This window comes from Chlorocebus sabaeus, chromosome 21, assembly GCF_047675955.1.
Source record: "Chlorocebus sabaeus isolate Y175 chromosome 21, mChlSab1.0.hap1, whole genome shotgun sequence".
NCBI classification, from domain to species: Eukaryota; Metazoa; Chordata; class Mammalia; order Primates; family Cercopithecidae; genus Chlorocebus; species Chlorocebus sabaeus.
The window spans coordinates 70,514,484-70,528,020 of NC_132924.1; the positions used below are offsets into that span (position 1 = coordinate 70,514,484).

The window sequence follows — 13,537 nt, forward strand, 5'->3', positions numbered from 1 at the left end:
TCTTGTGCTGGACGGGAAAGGCCTATTCGCAGACCTTGTTTTTTCAAGGAGAAAGCCCGCCACTGCTTCTCCTGAGTCTGGAGGTAAAACCAGTCCGACATTGCTACTCCCTGGCTCTCTCCCCCTCCCTTAATTCCTCCTCTACATTTCAGGCGCATTTCACAGAGTGCCACCTGTTCCTGCTGCTTACCCTTTTCATGCCTTCGCATTGACAAGAGTGAGCTCACCCTTCGGTAACCTTTGTCAGGCCGGGCAGACCAGTGGCCAGAGCAGGGCATTAGGACCCTTTTGGAGGCAGTCCCAACTGAGATGCTGCAAAGCCCTTCTTTTACTACTGTCCTCCCTAGATGCAGAATTCGTCCCTCCACCCCTCTGTCCAGTGGAACCACAGGACTGGAAGATTTTACAGCGTCAGTACTTCTCTGTCAGTCCACAGCCCGGTGCCCGAGGCTCTGTCCTGGCCAGGTGAGCCGAGCAGTACCTGGGCGTGGGGCCGCTGGCACAAAGGACACCCGGCCCCGCCAGAGGCTATAACCTATGGCACACGCGGGCATATAGTGCCACCTGGTAGAGTCAACAGTGGTGCTTTAAAATGCAATACAAACCCCTCCTACATTTGTTGTGAAATCACTTCACGATTCCTAGGCAGGCAGTGGATTCTGCGCCTGGGAGTAGGGCTGGGGGGAACGCTGCCTGCATGTGCAAAAATAACCCCCGAAGACGCTAGCCAAGTCCTGGGTTGGAGCTTCTGCAGCCTGTGGATGCCCGCTGCGCGGCTGACCGTCCCCCGGGAGCCCCGCGGGGCTGCTCCGCTCCCCCTGCGCACGCCGGGCGGCGGGAGAGAGCCGGCGCCGACTTTGGGAGTTCCTGGCTGCCTTGTATGGAGGGCTGCTCCCGGCCCGTCTCCGCCCGACTGCTCTGACGCCCAGCCCTCCCGCTGCCCACCCCCAGCCGCCTCCCTCTGACTTGCCTGAGAAGCCAGACGGAGCCTCTCGCTTCCACAAGTCTCTCTGCCTGCCATTCCCCCATTCCTGCAGCCACCCCCACCCTCCAGCGCCGTCACCCCTCCTCCGCCCCCGCCCCCGCCTCCGCCTTCGCCTCGGCCATCGGGGGAATAAATCAGGGAGGAAACCGAGAGGGAGAGCGAGAGCGCGCGAGCGCCGGCGGGCTCGCCGAGGTCTGTTTCCAAAGTCGCCCTTGATGGCGGCGGAGGCAAGGCGGCCACGGCGCGGAGCAACCGACGCGCGCTAGTGGGTCCGCCCGCCACCGCCCCTTCTCCGTCGCCCGCTCCCGCCCTCGCCGTCCTCCGCGCGGCTCAGCGCCTCGGGCCCCGGGCGCAGCCGGCCCTCCAGACGCCCGCGGTCCCGGCGGCGTGTGCTGCTCTTCCTCCGCCCGCGGTTTCCAGCGCCGCTCCTTCCCCCGCTTGGGCAGGGAGGGGGCATTGATCTTCGATCGCGAAGATGGCTGCTTGCTGCCTGCTGGCCTTGACTCTGACACTTTTCCAATCTTTGCTCATCGGCCCCTCGTCGGAGGAGCCGTTCCCTTCGGCCGTCACGTAAGTCGGCGGGCCGGGCAGGGAGCGCCGGCCGAGGGGCGCCGCGGGAGTATGGGGTGGGGGTCGGTTCCCGAGTCGCGGGGCTTTTCCGCCCGTGGGGGTGGGGAGCGAGCGGCCGGGGAGCCGGGCTCGGATGCGGAGAGGCCGGGCGGGCGGTGCGCGCCGCTCGCCGCTGGAATGCGCCTCGAACCGGCGTCTCGGGCGCCTCCGCGGGGCCGGGCACGGGGGCCGGCTGTCCCGGGAAGCGCCCGCCGACGACTTGCGGCGTCTCAGCCAGTCTCTAACGGGATTCTCTAGACTTCAGAGTTCAGCCGTACTGGGGAAAAAAGTTTCCAGCCAGCTCACCCGTTCTCATTCAACCCAGTTCAATAAAAAGTTATGTTTTGGTTGGGTAATTTACAAATAGGTAATTTCAGGCTTGCGGAGGTAGCGTAGACTTCTCCCGCACTTGGCCTCCGAGATGCTCTTTAATTGCTGTAGTGCCCAAACTCGTTTTATCCCACATTACTGGATGCACTTGACAGCCTTCCAATTAGACGCGTGCTGGCTCCCCGCGGCCGAGCGTGCTGTCCACGCAGGGGGCTCGCAGGTACTGGGACCGAGCGATCCAACCTCCCCAACCCCATTATTTGAAACATCTAAGTGTCGGCAGACATGCGGTCCCTGTTCTTCAAATGAATAGAGCCTGTTCTTTGAAGGAGGGACTGTTTCCAGTCTCCTGCAATTTTCTTTTATTTTTAACATTTCTAAAATAACTTTTAAAAACCTCGCTGCTGTTCTGGAAATAGAGGGCTTATAGGTAGCTTATAGTCACACGACAGGAAGGGAATGAAAAATAATAATTCTCTCCTCTCTTAGGCAGCAAAATAGAATCAAACTCAGTGGCACATATAAATATATACATATTTCTTAATGCACCGAATAGCCTTCCCGGCTTTCTGGGAAAGCATTTATTTTGATTCTTGAAGCTTCTTTAAAGCTTCTAAGGGTAGGTAATCTTAAGTGCATGAGTCACTTTAATGCATTTTACATAACAAAAACAAAGCCCAAGGTAGCTTTCCCGGTATTTATGCTGCTGGGAATTATTTGCTGTCCTTTGTTGGCTGAGTGCTGAATACAGTTTTTGGTGGAAAGTAACAGTGAATCTTTACCGGTTGAAACCCTATGGCTATTATTTAAGATTCAGTTTTAAGTATTTATTACGTTAGGTGTCAGTGCAAGAATCTGGAGGATGCACATTCTATTCCTTAGAAGGGGAGTGTCTAATTTTTGTTGTCATTGATTTACAGTAATGTTCCTCTTTAGGTAATCTTTCATAAAACTGATTGCAGATCCTTTTTGTTATGAAGCAGAAGGGTAAATGCCATCTGGAGATCTTCGTTTAATTGGCAGGATGTTCCAGTCGGATATTTTTGAACATAAAAAGAATAAGAATCACCCTAAAGGGTGCTTCAGAATTATTTACTCTTGTTAAGGCATCACACTTCCATTTAATTTTTTAAGCCTTTTTGTTGCTTGGCCTGTGAAGTGAGAACTCAAGTGAGTCGCTTGCATTCTGTGTCAAATAAAGAAGTGGCTCTTTAAAAAACAGTCACTTTCTAAATGTGTTCCTATTACTCATTTTTACACTGTTGTTTTTAACTGACAATCTATCAATATTTTTGTCATGGGAGGGGATACATCATCATACCATTGGAGAAAACTGCAACAAAATACAACCTTTTATTCCTCAACATACTATGGTAAAATATTAATGTAAAAATCCTTATTGTAAGAAGAACATCTGCAATAATGCTTTCCTAAAATTATAAGTAAATCAATTTTCATGATCAGAAATTTACTAGACAGGAAAGAGTATAAATAGTGGGCTAAAATGGGAAGTAGGACACCACAATTTCTTTTCTTTGAAAGGATCTGAAATTTTCTTAACAATGAAAATTCAAGATATTTTCAAATTATATGGGACATTGATTATTTCATGAATGAAATACTTAATGAAAGGTTTTGTGGAGTGAAGTCAATCTCCTGTAGGTAATGTTAGCAATATTTTTGGAAGCCTTCGGCATCTTCAGTTTTTCATTTGAAAAGTTAGTAACACTGTCTTCTGAGGAAAGAACTGATGGTTGACATTTGTACTTCATGTTAGATTTCTGAATAAACTTTATGAAACAAAAAAATGCAATTTTTTTGCATGAAGATGTGGTGCCATTTGCTTTTCTTTAGAGAAAAGAATTCATATGCACTGTGTAATCAGGACAAATCTCAAATCTTTGGGGAAACTTCAAATTTATAAAAAGTGAGTACTAAGATTGTAGTGTCACTAAAGGCAAATCATTATGCTTCTGTATATAAATTTCTCTGGGAATCATTAATAAATATTTTTGGGTTTTTTTGCCAATTTTATTTTTCAGAGAAAAAGTATAAGAAGTTTTTATCATCTGAAGAGGAAGAGCATGCCATCACACACTATAAAATTAATTATGCACTAATTGGAGTTGGATTTCAATTAGAATTAGTAATTCAAAGTTTTTTTTTTTTTAATGTAGAGTGTTTACATCTGTACGAAGGGCTTAAATTCTATTATGGTAAAACAAATAATGTGTCAGTCTAAGTATCTTCTTTCAATTTTTGCTGTCTGGTTTAACATACATTCTAATATAAATTTTTTTTGGATTAAAGTAGTAGTTAACCTGTTCTAAGAGTTAACACTAAAATAGATGTTTTTCAGGCAAGGAAATTTTGATACAATTATTTCTCTGGGTTAGGTGTTTCTTTTGGAAATGTTTGTCTCCCTACGGTGTGAAACATAAATACGTGATATGGTAGCAGCCACATAATGTGTATTGGTTGATATATAAATGGAAAATATATCATTTTTATGCTATAGTATGCACATGTACTGGTATTTTTAAAACGTAGCTTTCAAAAAGGGTAGTTGTCCTTTTTTCTAGAAATAATTTCTTGGCACATGTTGAAAGACTTACTATTTTAAAATTTAGAATTACATGTGTGATAGCCAGTATTATAATGTTAATTTAAATTTGTCCTTAATTTTAGAATCTATTTACAAATGCAATTAAAAAAATATATAGTTATAACTATTCATATTAAACTTTTATCTTAGTCACATCAAAATGCCAGTCTACAATAATTGGCCAAGAGCCCATTGGTATACGGGGATTTTAATATAAAGTGTATAATGGTATAAACATAAAACTAAGGATTATGGATCTCCACAGGAAATAAACATAAAATCTCATAAACAAATAGTACTTTTGGGTTTAATTACTTAGGATATAAATTTTTTTTCTGTTATTAGAGAAATTTGTATTTAAGGCTATAAAGGAGACATTTTATATGTCAAGATATTGTAATGGATATCTATTCCATGCATTAGAAGTGACATAATTATTCTCACTTGAGGTCAGCAGTTTCTGTTTACATTTTACATACACAAGGAAATGTGCCATATGATCAATTATGAGATAAAATATTAAATGTAGAATAAAACCTGAAACAGTGAACATTAATAAACTTTTCTCAGGTCTTTAATTTTGTTTTCATTGTCTTAACCATATAACATTTATTATTCCACAGATGTATGTTTTAAAATATGCAACAATAGATATATTATTCCATGTAAGTGTAATATTATGTTAAATTTATTAATGTTACACATCACTATATGTGTAGCTATTTGGATTGGCATTTGAATGAAAATTAAACAGACTGAAATGGATATAATTTTTGAAAAAATGTCAGAAAATATAAGAATCTAAGCATATTATGGTTTATTAAAGGGAAATAAAATGTACCTTTATTATCTTCCCCCCCCATGGCTTTCATTAATATAATTTAATAAATATACATAAAATTTGAATATAAAGTAGGTGGTTCATTTTGACAATGGATAAGAGCTTTACAGTTTTTTTCTTCACAGCAACCTGACTGTGTAGACATCTTTCTGTTATGTCTCCAACACTGATAAAACTAACAATAAAATACTCTCCTTTCTAGGGTTTACACATAGTAAATTTTTACAAAAACATAACATATGGAAATTATTGTTGTGTTAAAATTTAGTATATATATTTAGGAGTATATATTCATAAACAATAATGTATTTAGAAATTTTACAAATAATTTTTACAATAGTGTGCATAACAAACTATTATTTAATTTACATATTCTCTGGAGTATCATTATATAAAGCACCTCTTCAGGCTTTTCTTGATTTTCCTATTTCTCTATGTAGATGCAAGTTTCCAAGAATTTCCTAGCACATGTCTTCAAGCTATTTATAACTTTAAATTGGAGATTTAAATGGGTAAAATAAAACATATCTTAGGCAAATCATGCTATTTGTTGATCTCATTTAGTGTCTTACAGGTATGGACATAAACATTTCTAACATAAGTATACATAGCATTTGGGAAAAAAATCAGAATTTCAGTATTTCAAAAAAGTAACATTTTATTGTTATTAAAATGACAATGTTCCATTATTTCTATTAAAAGAGCTGTCTGTGGTAGTGTTTCAAAAAGCAGGTCAGCTGCTTTCCATGGGGAACAAACTTTGTTCTATTATATCGCCTCCACATTTACTTAAGGCTTACAGTGTGCATCAAGCACTGTGTCACTAAGTGTGTCAACCAGTCTTTCTTTTCATGAACTATCTGTGAGCAGTACCACGACTGTTCCCAACGCTTTCATACAGTTGCTTTCCAGTAAACTGGGAATGGGCTGTGATGGCCAACCATGTAGCTTACACATGATTCATTTTTTTATGTGTGTGCACTGAAACATGTAAACGATTGCATCATATTGTTTACAGAGATGAGAGAAAAAGGCGATTGACCTCAATGTCAATTAAGTAAAAGTGGCAGCACTTTGTGAAAAAATACTATAATACTTTTCTTTGAGAGTTCAAAATATTAACATCGCATAGACAACTTTCCTAGTTTGTGTCACTATATAGTATTCTATTAAGAGATAATATTGTATGTGTATGTCCACACATATTTTTAAAACTTTAAGTGAATTGATATAGTAGAAAAACCTCAGTAAGGTAAGTTTATTCACAAGTGTGCATACCTTAGCTCTTCTGTCAGTCCACAACTGTTTTCAGGGATTACATCTAACTTAATAACACCAGCATTTAAGAATAATTTGCCAAGACAATTAAATGAGATATTGCATACACAAGCAGCCGGAAAATGCTCAAGTCCTTTAGAGATGGGTTACTAACATAATTGACAAGTAATTTAAAAAATGACTCTAAAGACAGTTTTGCCATCTTTTAAACAAAACAAGTATGAGAAAGAAACTACATTTGAAATGTTGGCACCTATTAAAAGTTCTTTACATACTAAGCAGTTTTATTTCTTTCATTTAGATAAGATATGCTTTGAAATTTGTAAGAATTAAACATATTTGGTAGTGTGATATTTTAGGAATGAAGGCAAATGTGCACAGGTTTAAAATTTTTATTTGTAAAAATATAAGCTTTTAAATATCCCTTCCTTGTAGGATTTACATCTTTTGTAGTAATTCAGTACATAGAGTCAGCTACTCTTAGCAGTTTTTAAAATTGAGTAAAGAAAGCAGTCATTGCTCCTTTGTATTTTGTCACTGTTTTGTACAGGTTATGAACAAGGAAAAGATTGACTTTGTGGCCTCAATAAACCGGCACACTTTTTATAGTTAATTTCAATAATTCAGAATTAGGCTGTTATATATAAAGCAATATTTGAAGTTCTCTTTGAATATGAATGTGGGATATTTCTGGCTAAATGTTATTTTAACATTTGCTTCTGCTGATTTTTTTTAACCATATGCTCTGTGGATTTAAAAAATTAGGATACATTTAAAATTCTATATCATAAATGGAAGAACAACTTAAACTAGAACTGGTGGCAGTAGAAAATAATGGTGTTGGCCATTTTAAATGTTTCGGATTTGGGGATAATCTTACTGTCTATTTGAAGCTCTTTTTTTTCTGAGTAATTAAAAATGCACTATGGTGGTTTCTTGGCAAATGATGAAAAGCAATTCCAGTGTTATTTTATTCAAATAATAAATTCTGTTTTCTCGCTCTTTAATACACATACATGCGTACAATTACTATCAACCATAACATTATTATTTATATATAACATCAAATCAAATGAAAAATTTAAAAATTTGTTTTTCTTAAGTTACCTGTGATCAGACCTCAGTTTCAGGTCCTTTTCACTTAAATCTGCACTCATTGTTTCAGGAGATTTCCTGTTATCAGACATTTCTCTGTAAGAGAAATTATTGAGGGATTTTGGTATACAGATAAACCTGTAATATGTAATCAACACATAACAAAGTTGTCAAACAAGTCTAGAGAATTGTTTCTTTTGATATTTGCTCAATACCTTAGGGATAATTAGGGAAAAGAGGGGAAAGAGCTAATACAATTTTTCTAAGGTGCATACTGTCAAACTATGTGAAGGGATGGTTAAATATTAATAATGCCATATTTTGAGAGTTACAAGAGGAATGGTACAATAAAATAAATGGGCTCAGGCAGACTACAAAAATCTCTTGTTTTTAAAAAGTGATCAACAGGCATTGTGGTGAAAATACTTTGAGGAATGATGGATGTGTAAGTGGGGCAGAGGGAAGAGCCCTCAGATTTATGAGGTGCAACATTATATTAAAGATACTAAAGGTAGCAGTTGGTTATTTTTCTTAATTTCTTCTGTTTTCTTCATTTCCCATGTGAGCTTGGTTATATTGGAAATGCTGCTTCCTAAACTTAATCATTTTTAGAGACTTAAATATTCACATTTGGAAATTCACCTTAGAGACAAAAGACAATAAAATTATCTAGATCTCAAAACATAAGTACTTAAAAATTTTTAGTTTTTATGAAATTCTGGGAAATGGTTTATTGGATAAGAAACACTAGTATAATCTTCAATTAAGAGCTTAAGTGCTAATCAACAAGAAAGAAATTCCATTAGTAAATTTTTTTCCATTAGATTACGAGAAAGAAATAACTTGCAGGTAAGCAGCCTTCTAGGTAGTATACTTAAAACTAGGCTTCTAAATAAATAGTATATTTTATTTTTGAAGTAGTTTTCATTTATACTGCCTCTTTTAATATTTCTTGTTTCAAATATTTTTTAACACCAAATATAATTTAATTCAACAATTAATGCAATTATTATTATTGAGTGCAAATTTCGTACTGCACTGAGCTACCTATTGAGAATACAAACTGAGGGAGAGAGTTCCTAAGGAAGACATTAGCAACTCCAAGCTGACTATGAAACACTGGGATACATCAGAGCATGACTAAGGAAAGAGTACATTGCACACTGAAGGGGCATGGTCTAAAGAAACATGGTATGCTCTTTGTTAGGCATTGGACTTGTCGATGGGAAATGATGTTGGTAGCTGTTGGCTTAAGTCTGGTGATAAATTTCTTGCCCCCTGACCCAAGGAGGAGATGGGCAGTGCTCATATTACATCGACATTAGCAATAGCCCTGTTCTGTGTACCAACACAAATTTGGTCTTCATCCTGTGTTGCTGTTGAGATTTTTAAATTAAAAAAAAAAAAAAAGTAATAGGTTTGAATCATAATATGTATAAAATGGATTAAGGAGGGCCAGTATATGAGGCAGAAGCTATGAGATTAGTTAGTATACCATTGCAGCATTCACTGAACTAGAGATGATGCCCGAGGTTTCAAAAAGATGAGTGTCAGTGAGAAGGTGAAGCAGGTTTAAAGCAGAAGTATAATTTCAGGACTTGGTGGTTGTGAGATCTGGGGAATCGGGAAGGGAAGAAGAGTTGGAGATGTGGAGATGTCGTTTAGATCTCTTAATTTTGTAGGCTAGAGAACAAGGAGGAATGCAGGTTGATGTTGTGAGGGTGGGAGTAGCTTGACTGTTGGACATTTGCAGTTTGCAGTGCATCTTGTAGATGTCTGTTAGGCCCTTAGAAATATGTATCTGGGCCGGGCGCGATGGCTCACACCTGTAATCCCAGCACTTTGGGAGGCCAAGGTGGGTAGATCATGAGGTCAGGAGATCGAGACAATCCTGGCTAACATGGTGAAACCCCATCTCTACTAAAAATACAAAAAAAAAATTAGCTGGGTGTGATGGCATGCTCCTGTAGTCCCAGCTGTTGAGGAGGCTGAGGCAGGAGAATCGCTTGAACCTGGGAGGCAGATGTTGCAGTGAGCCAAGATTGCGTCACTGCACGCCTGGGTGACAGAGTGAGACTCTGTGTTTAAAAAAAAAAAAAAAATGTATCTGAAGAGAGTTTGGAGGCAAATTCAGAGAGCAATATCTTTGAAGGCAGAAGGAGGATTTTTTTTTCCATTTATTTAACTCATATTTATCTGTAATCTAAGATAGCCACTGAATTTCAAAAGAAGGGCCTCGATTTACAGTTTCATTTTGTGGAAGGTCAAACCAGATGACCCCTTTAAGGAAGGCATCAAGGCCACTGATGAAAGAGAGAAGTCTCATCATGTCAGGGACAGAAGCATGGTTTCAGTGGCTGGAGGAGTTGGTTGAGTTGAGAATATGGAGACAAGTGCAGTTTGTTCCTTCCAGGAATTTGGTCACATGAGGAAAGTGTGAGATAGTAAATTCAGAGGAAGACATTATCCTTAGCAAACTAACACAGGAACAGAAAACCAAATACCGCATATTCTCACTTATAAAGGGGAGCAACATGATGAGAACAATGGACACTTAGAGGGGATCAACACACACTGGGACCTTTCAGAGGGTAGGGGGTGGGAGGAGGGAGAGGATCAGGAAAAAATAACTAATGAGTACTAGGCTTAATGTCTGGCTGATGAAATCATCTGTACAACAAACCCCTATGACACAAGTTTACCTATGTAACAGACCTCCACTTGTACCCCTGATCTTAAAAATAAAAGTTAAGAAAAAGTAATAAATAATGAAGAAGTTAATATTAGACCATTTGGGATTGTAAATTGTACAAAACCATAGGACTTTCGTAAACCAAAAAGAAATATTTTTAAATGATAGTAGAGCTGGATGATCCGTCATGGGAGTTCAGGTTAAGGATGTTCCAACAACTGCAGACAAAGGTGAGACTGCTATTACGATAATCTCTCAAGTCATTTTCTGCTTCTCTTTGTGTCACTTGTTTCTTCTCTTTCTCTATAAGTTGGCATTATCTGCCTCCAGTGCTCGTGATATTGAATGGTTGCGAGGGACTATGTTTTCTCCTTTGAAGCTTTGAACCAACTTGAGTGTAGAATCCTAGTCCTGAAGATAACCTCCCAAAGAAGATGTGTTGATAGTCTGAATATGGGCCAGATGGCCACTTACAGCCCATTTAATTGTGACCAGGAGATGGGATTTGGAAAAGAGACTCTGGTTGCCTGAGCTTGGGTTACTTCACCATATCTGGTCCAATCTTATTAGGAGGTATTGCATTGTAAGAGGCCAGTTGCTATTACTGTGGATGGGGGAAGAGGCGATTCTCAGAAAAAGACTCTGGTGGGAAGGGTGGGGAAGGTGGGGAAGGCTGTACAGACAACTAAATAAGTGTTACCAGAAGGGAGATTCCCAAATCTCAGAGGTAGAAGACCAAATGTCAGAGAGATGAAAGCAATGAGATGCCATGATTGATGGATGAAAGTTCTGATAGAGGCAGGTGAGGAAGGGATCAAGACTAAACACAGTGTCTTACAAAGTAACTTTTGAAATATGAAACAGCCTTGAGAAGTAAAGCAGATGGTTGGAATACAGGATAGATATAATTTTAATTTACTGGAGATGTTTTTAGAGGAATGATTTAAATTACGTACTCCATTCTCGAGAAGGAATGACATAATTCAGAAATGTAATACATACACATTAGTGATATTCAAATTTTGAGAGGCATGGACTAGAGTTTTTCTTTCAGTGGTAGTAACAAGACTCCAGTTTGCCACTATATTACCTTTGGACACAGCAACATTTGGTTCTCAGTTGTCTTTATTTTTCGTTTGCTTCTTTCCTAGGAGAGATTATCATCTTAAAGATCCATGTAGTTTTATAACATGTTATTAGATTTTTTTTTTTTTTTTTGAGATGACGTCTCACTGTGTCACCCAGGCTGGAGTACAGTGGTGTGATCTCAGCTCACTGCAATCTCTGCCTCCTGGGTTCAAGCGATTCTCCTGTCTCAGCCTCCTGAGTAACTGGGACTACAGGCGCACACCACCACAGCCGGCTAGGTTTTGTATTTTTAGTAGAGATGGGGTTTCACCATATTGGTCAGGCTGGTCTCAAACTCCTGACCTCAGGTGATCCACCCACCTTGGCCTCCCAAATTGCTGGGATTACAGATGTGAACCACCACACCTGGCCAATGTCATTAGATTTTAAAAGTGTGTAGTGCTTGTGGTAGAAATATCTTCCAGTAATATCATTGAAAAACAGATAAAAGAGCAAATCGTTATTTGCTTTGACAATTTAGCATTACTTATTCATTGATTTTCAGCAGGTAGTAGTGGTTTACTGCCCAACTCTATTGGCACTTCCTGCCCTCAGTAGAGGGGAAAAGTTTTGGTTGAAACAGATCCTTGTCAAGAAAACAAAATAATAAACTCTAGAAGATAAAAAACCACTGGAAGTTGGGCGAGGGCTCGCTTGTAGGCTCAGCTGTTAGGGAGGCTGAGGAAGGAAGATCGCTTGAGCCCAGGAGTTCAAATCTTGCCTGGGCAACATAGGGAGGCTTGTCTCCAAACAAATAAACAAAAAACTGACAGAATATCCCCGCAAAGTGTATCCCTGGTTAACCCTCACTGAGGCATCTCAGGTCTCCCGAAGGTCTGGAAATTACTGGCAGTTGCCATCACGGCAGTTCCCTGAGTTTCCAAGATGAATGAATGAATGGTTAGGACGCAAATGCCAGCGGATCTGAGAATCAATCTTCCTCTCATTGGTACCGTAGCAGTGTGGAAAAACCACTCTTGTGGTTTGTGGCAAGAGATGAGAAGAGTTAGGGTGGGCTATTTATTTCCCTTTTGTGACTTTGCTCTTTTTTCCCTCCCATAGATATTCACAGTTTGAAGTAATTTTGGTGTCTCTACCTGAAGTGTCTGAACAGTAATAATGACTACCAATCATCCTTCAATTACAATAATATTGTTTTCTGACATTTTTCGTTCTGTATGCCAGGCACTATTAATTAGTACTCTCCTTTTTTTTTTTTTTTTTTTTTTTTTTTTTTTTTTTTTTTGAGACAGAGTCTCGCTAGAGGGGATCAACACTGGGAACTTTCAGAGGGTGGAGGGTTGGAGGAGGGAGAGGATCAGGAAAAAATAATTAATGAGTACTGGCTTAATGCCTGGCTGATGAAATAATGTGTATAACAAACCCATACGACACAAGTTTACCTATGTTACCTACCTCCACTTGTACCCCAGAATTTAAAAATAAAAGTTAAGAAAAAATAATGAATAATAAATTCATAATTAATAATGAACAAGTTATTTCTTTATTCACTCCAAGAGTGGAGTGGCGTGATCTTGGCTCACTGCAACCTCTGCCTCCCGGGTTCAAGTGATTCTCCTGCCTCAGCCTTCCTAGTAGCTGGGATTACAGGTGTGCGCCACCACGCCTGGCTAATTTTTGTATTTTTAGTAGAGATAGGGTTTCACCATGTTGGCCAGGCTGGTCTCAAACGCCCGACCTCAGTAATCCAACCACCTCAGCCTCACAAAGTGCTGGGATTACAGGCGCGAACCACTGTGCCTGGCCTCATGTTTTTTAATCCATCTAACCTTCAAGCCAATCCTGTGAGATAAGTAGTAGTATTATCTCTGTTTTGTAAATGCGGGAACAAGTTTAGGGTATGAAGAACTTTTCTGAATTTCCTTAGGAGTTCAAATTTGATCTCAAGCAGCTCAATTCTAGATTCCTACACTTACCTGCTGAACGTTGCTGCCCTTTGCAGGAGCTTTGAGG

General features: G+C 39.6%; 1 protein-coding gene across 7 annotated transcripts in view; it reads left to right on the forward strand.

Moving 5' to 3' along the window:
- The first annotated feature begins 962 nt into the window (after nt 1-962).
- CACNA2D1 (calcium voltage-gated channel auxiliary subunit alpha2delta 1) overlaps nt 963-13,537 on the forward strand; it is a 498,706-nt gene continuing 486,131 nt past the window's right edge. For 2 of the 7 annotated variants that reach the window (XM_073009173.1, XM_007982343.3), the window contains exon 1: nt 1,029-1,555. In XM_073009173.1, coding sequence (XP_072865274.1) covers nt 1,461-1,555 — 95 coding nt within the window. In that variant the 5' untranslated portion in view covers nt 1,029-1,460. Of the gene's footprint in view, nt 1,556-13,537 lie in introns of all 7 variants that reach the window. The other 5 variants (XM_007982345.3, XM_007982347.3, XM_007982348.3 and 2 more) reach the window with 3 other exon arrangements.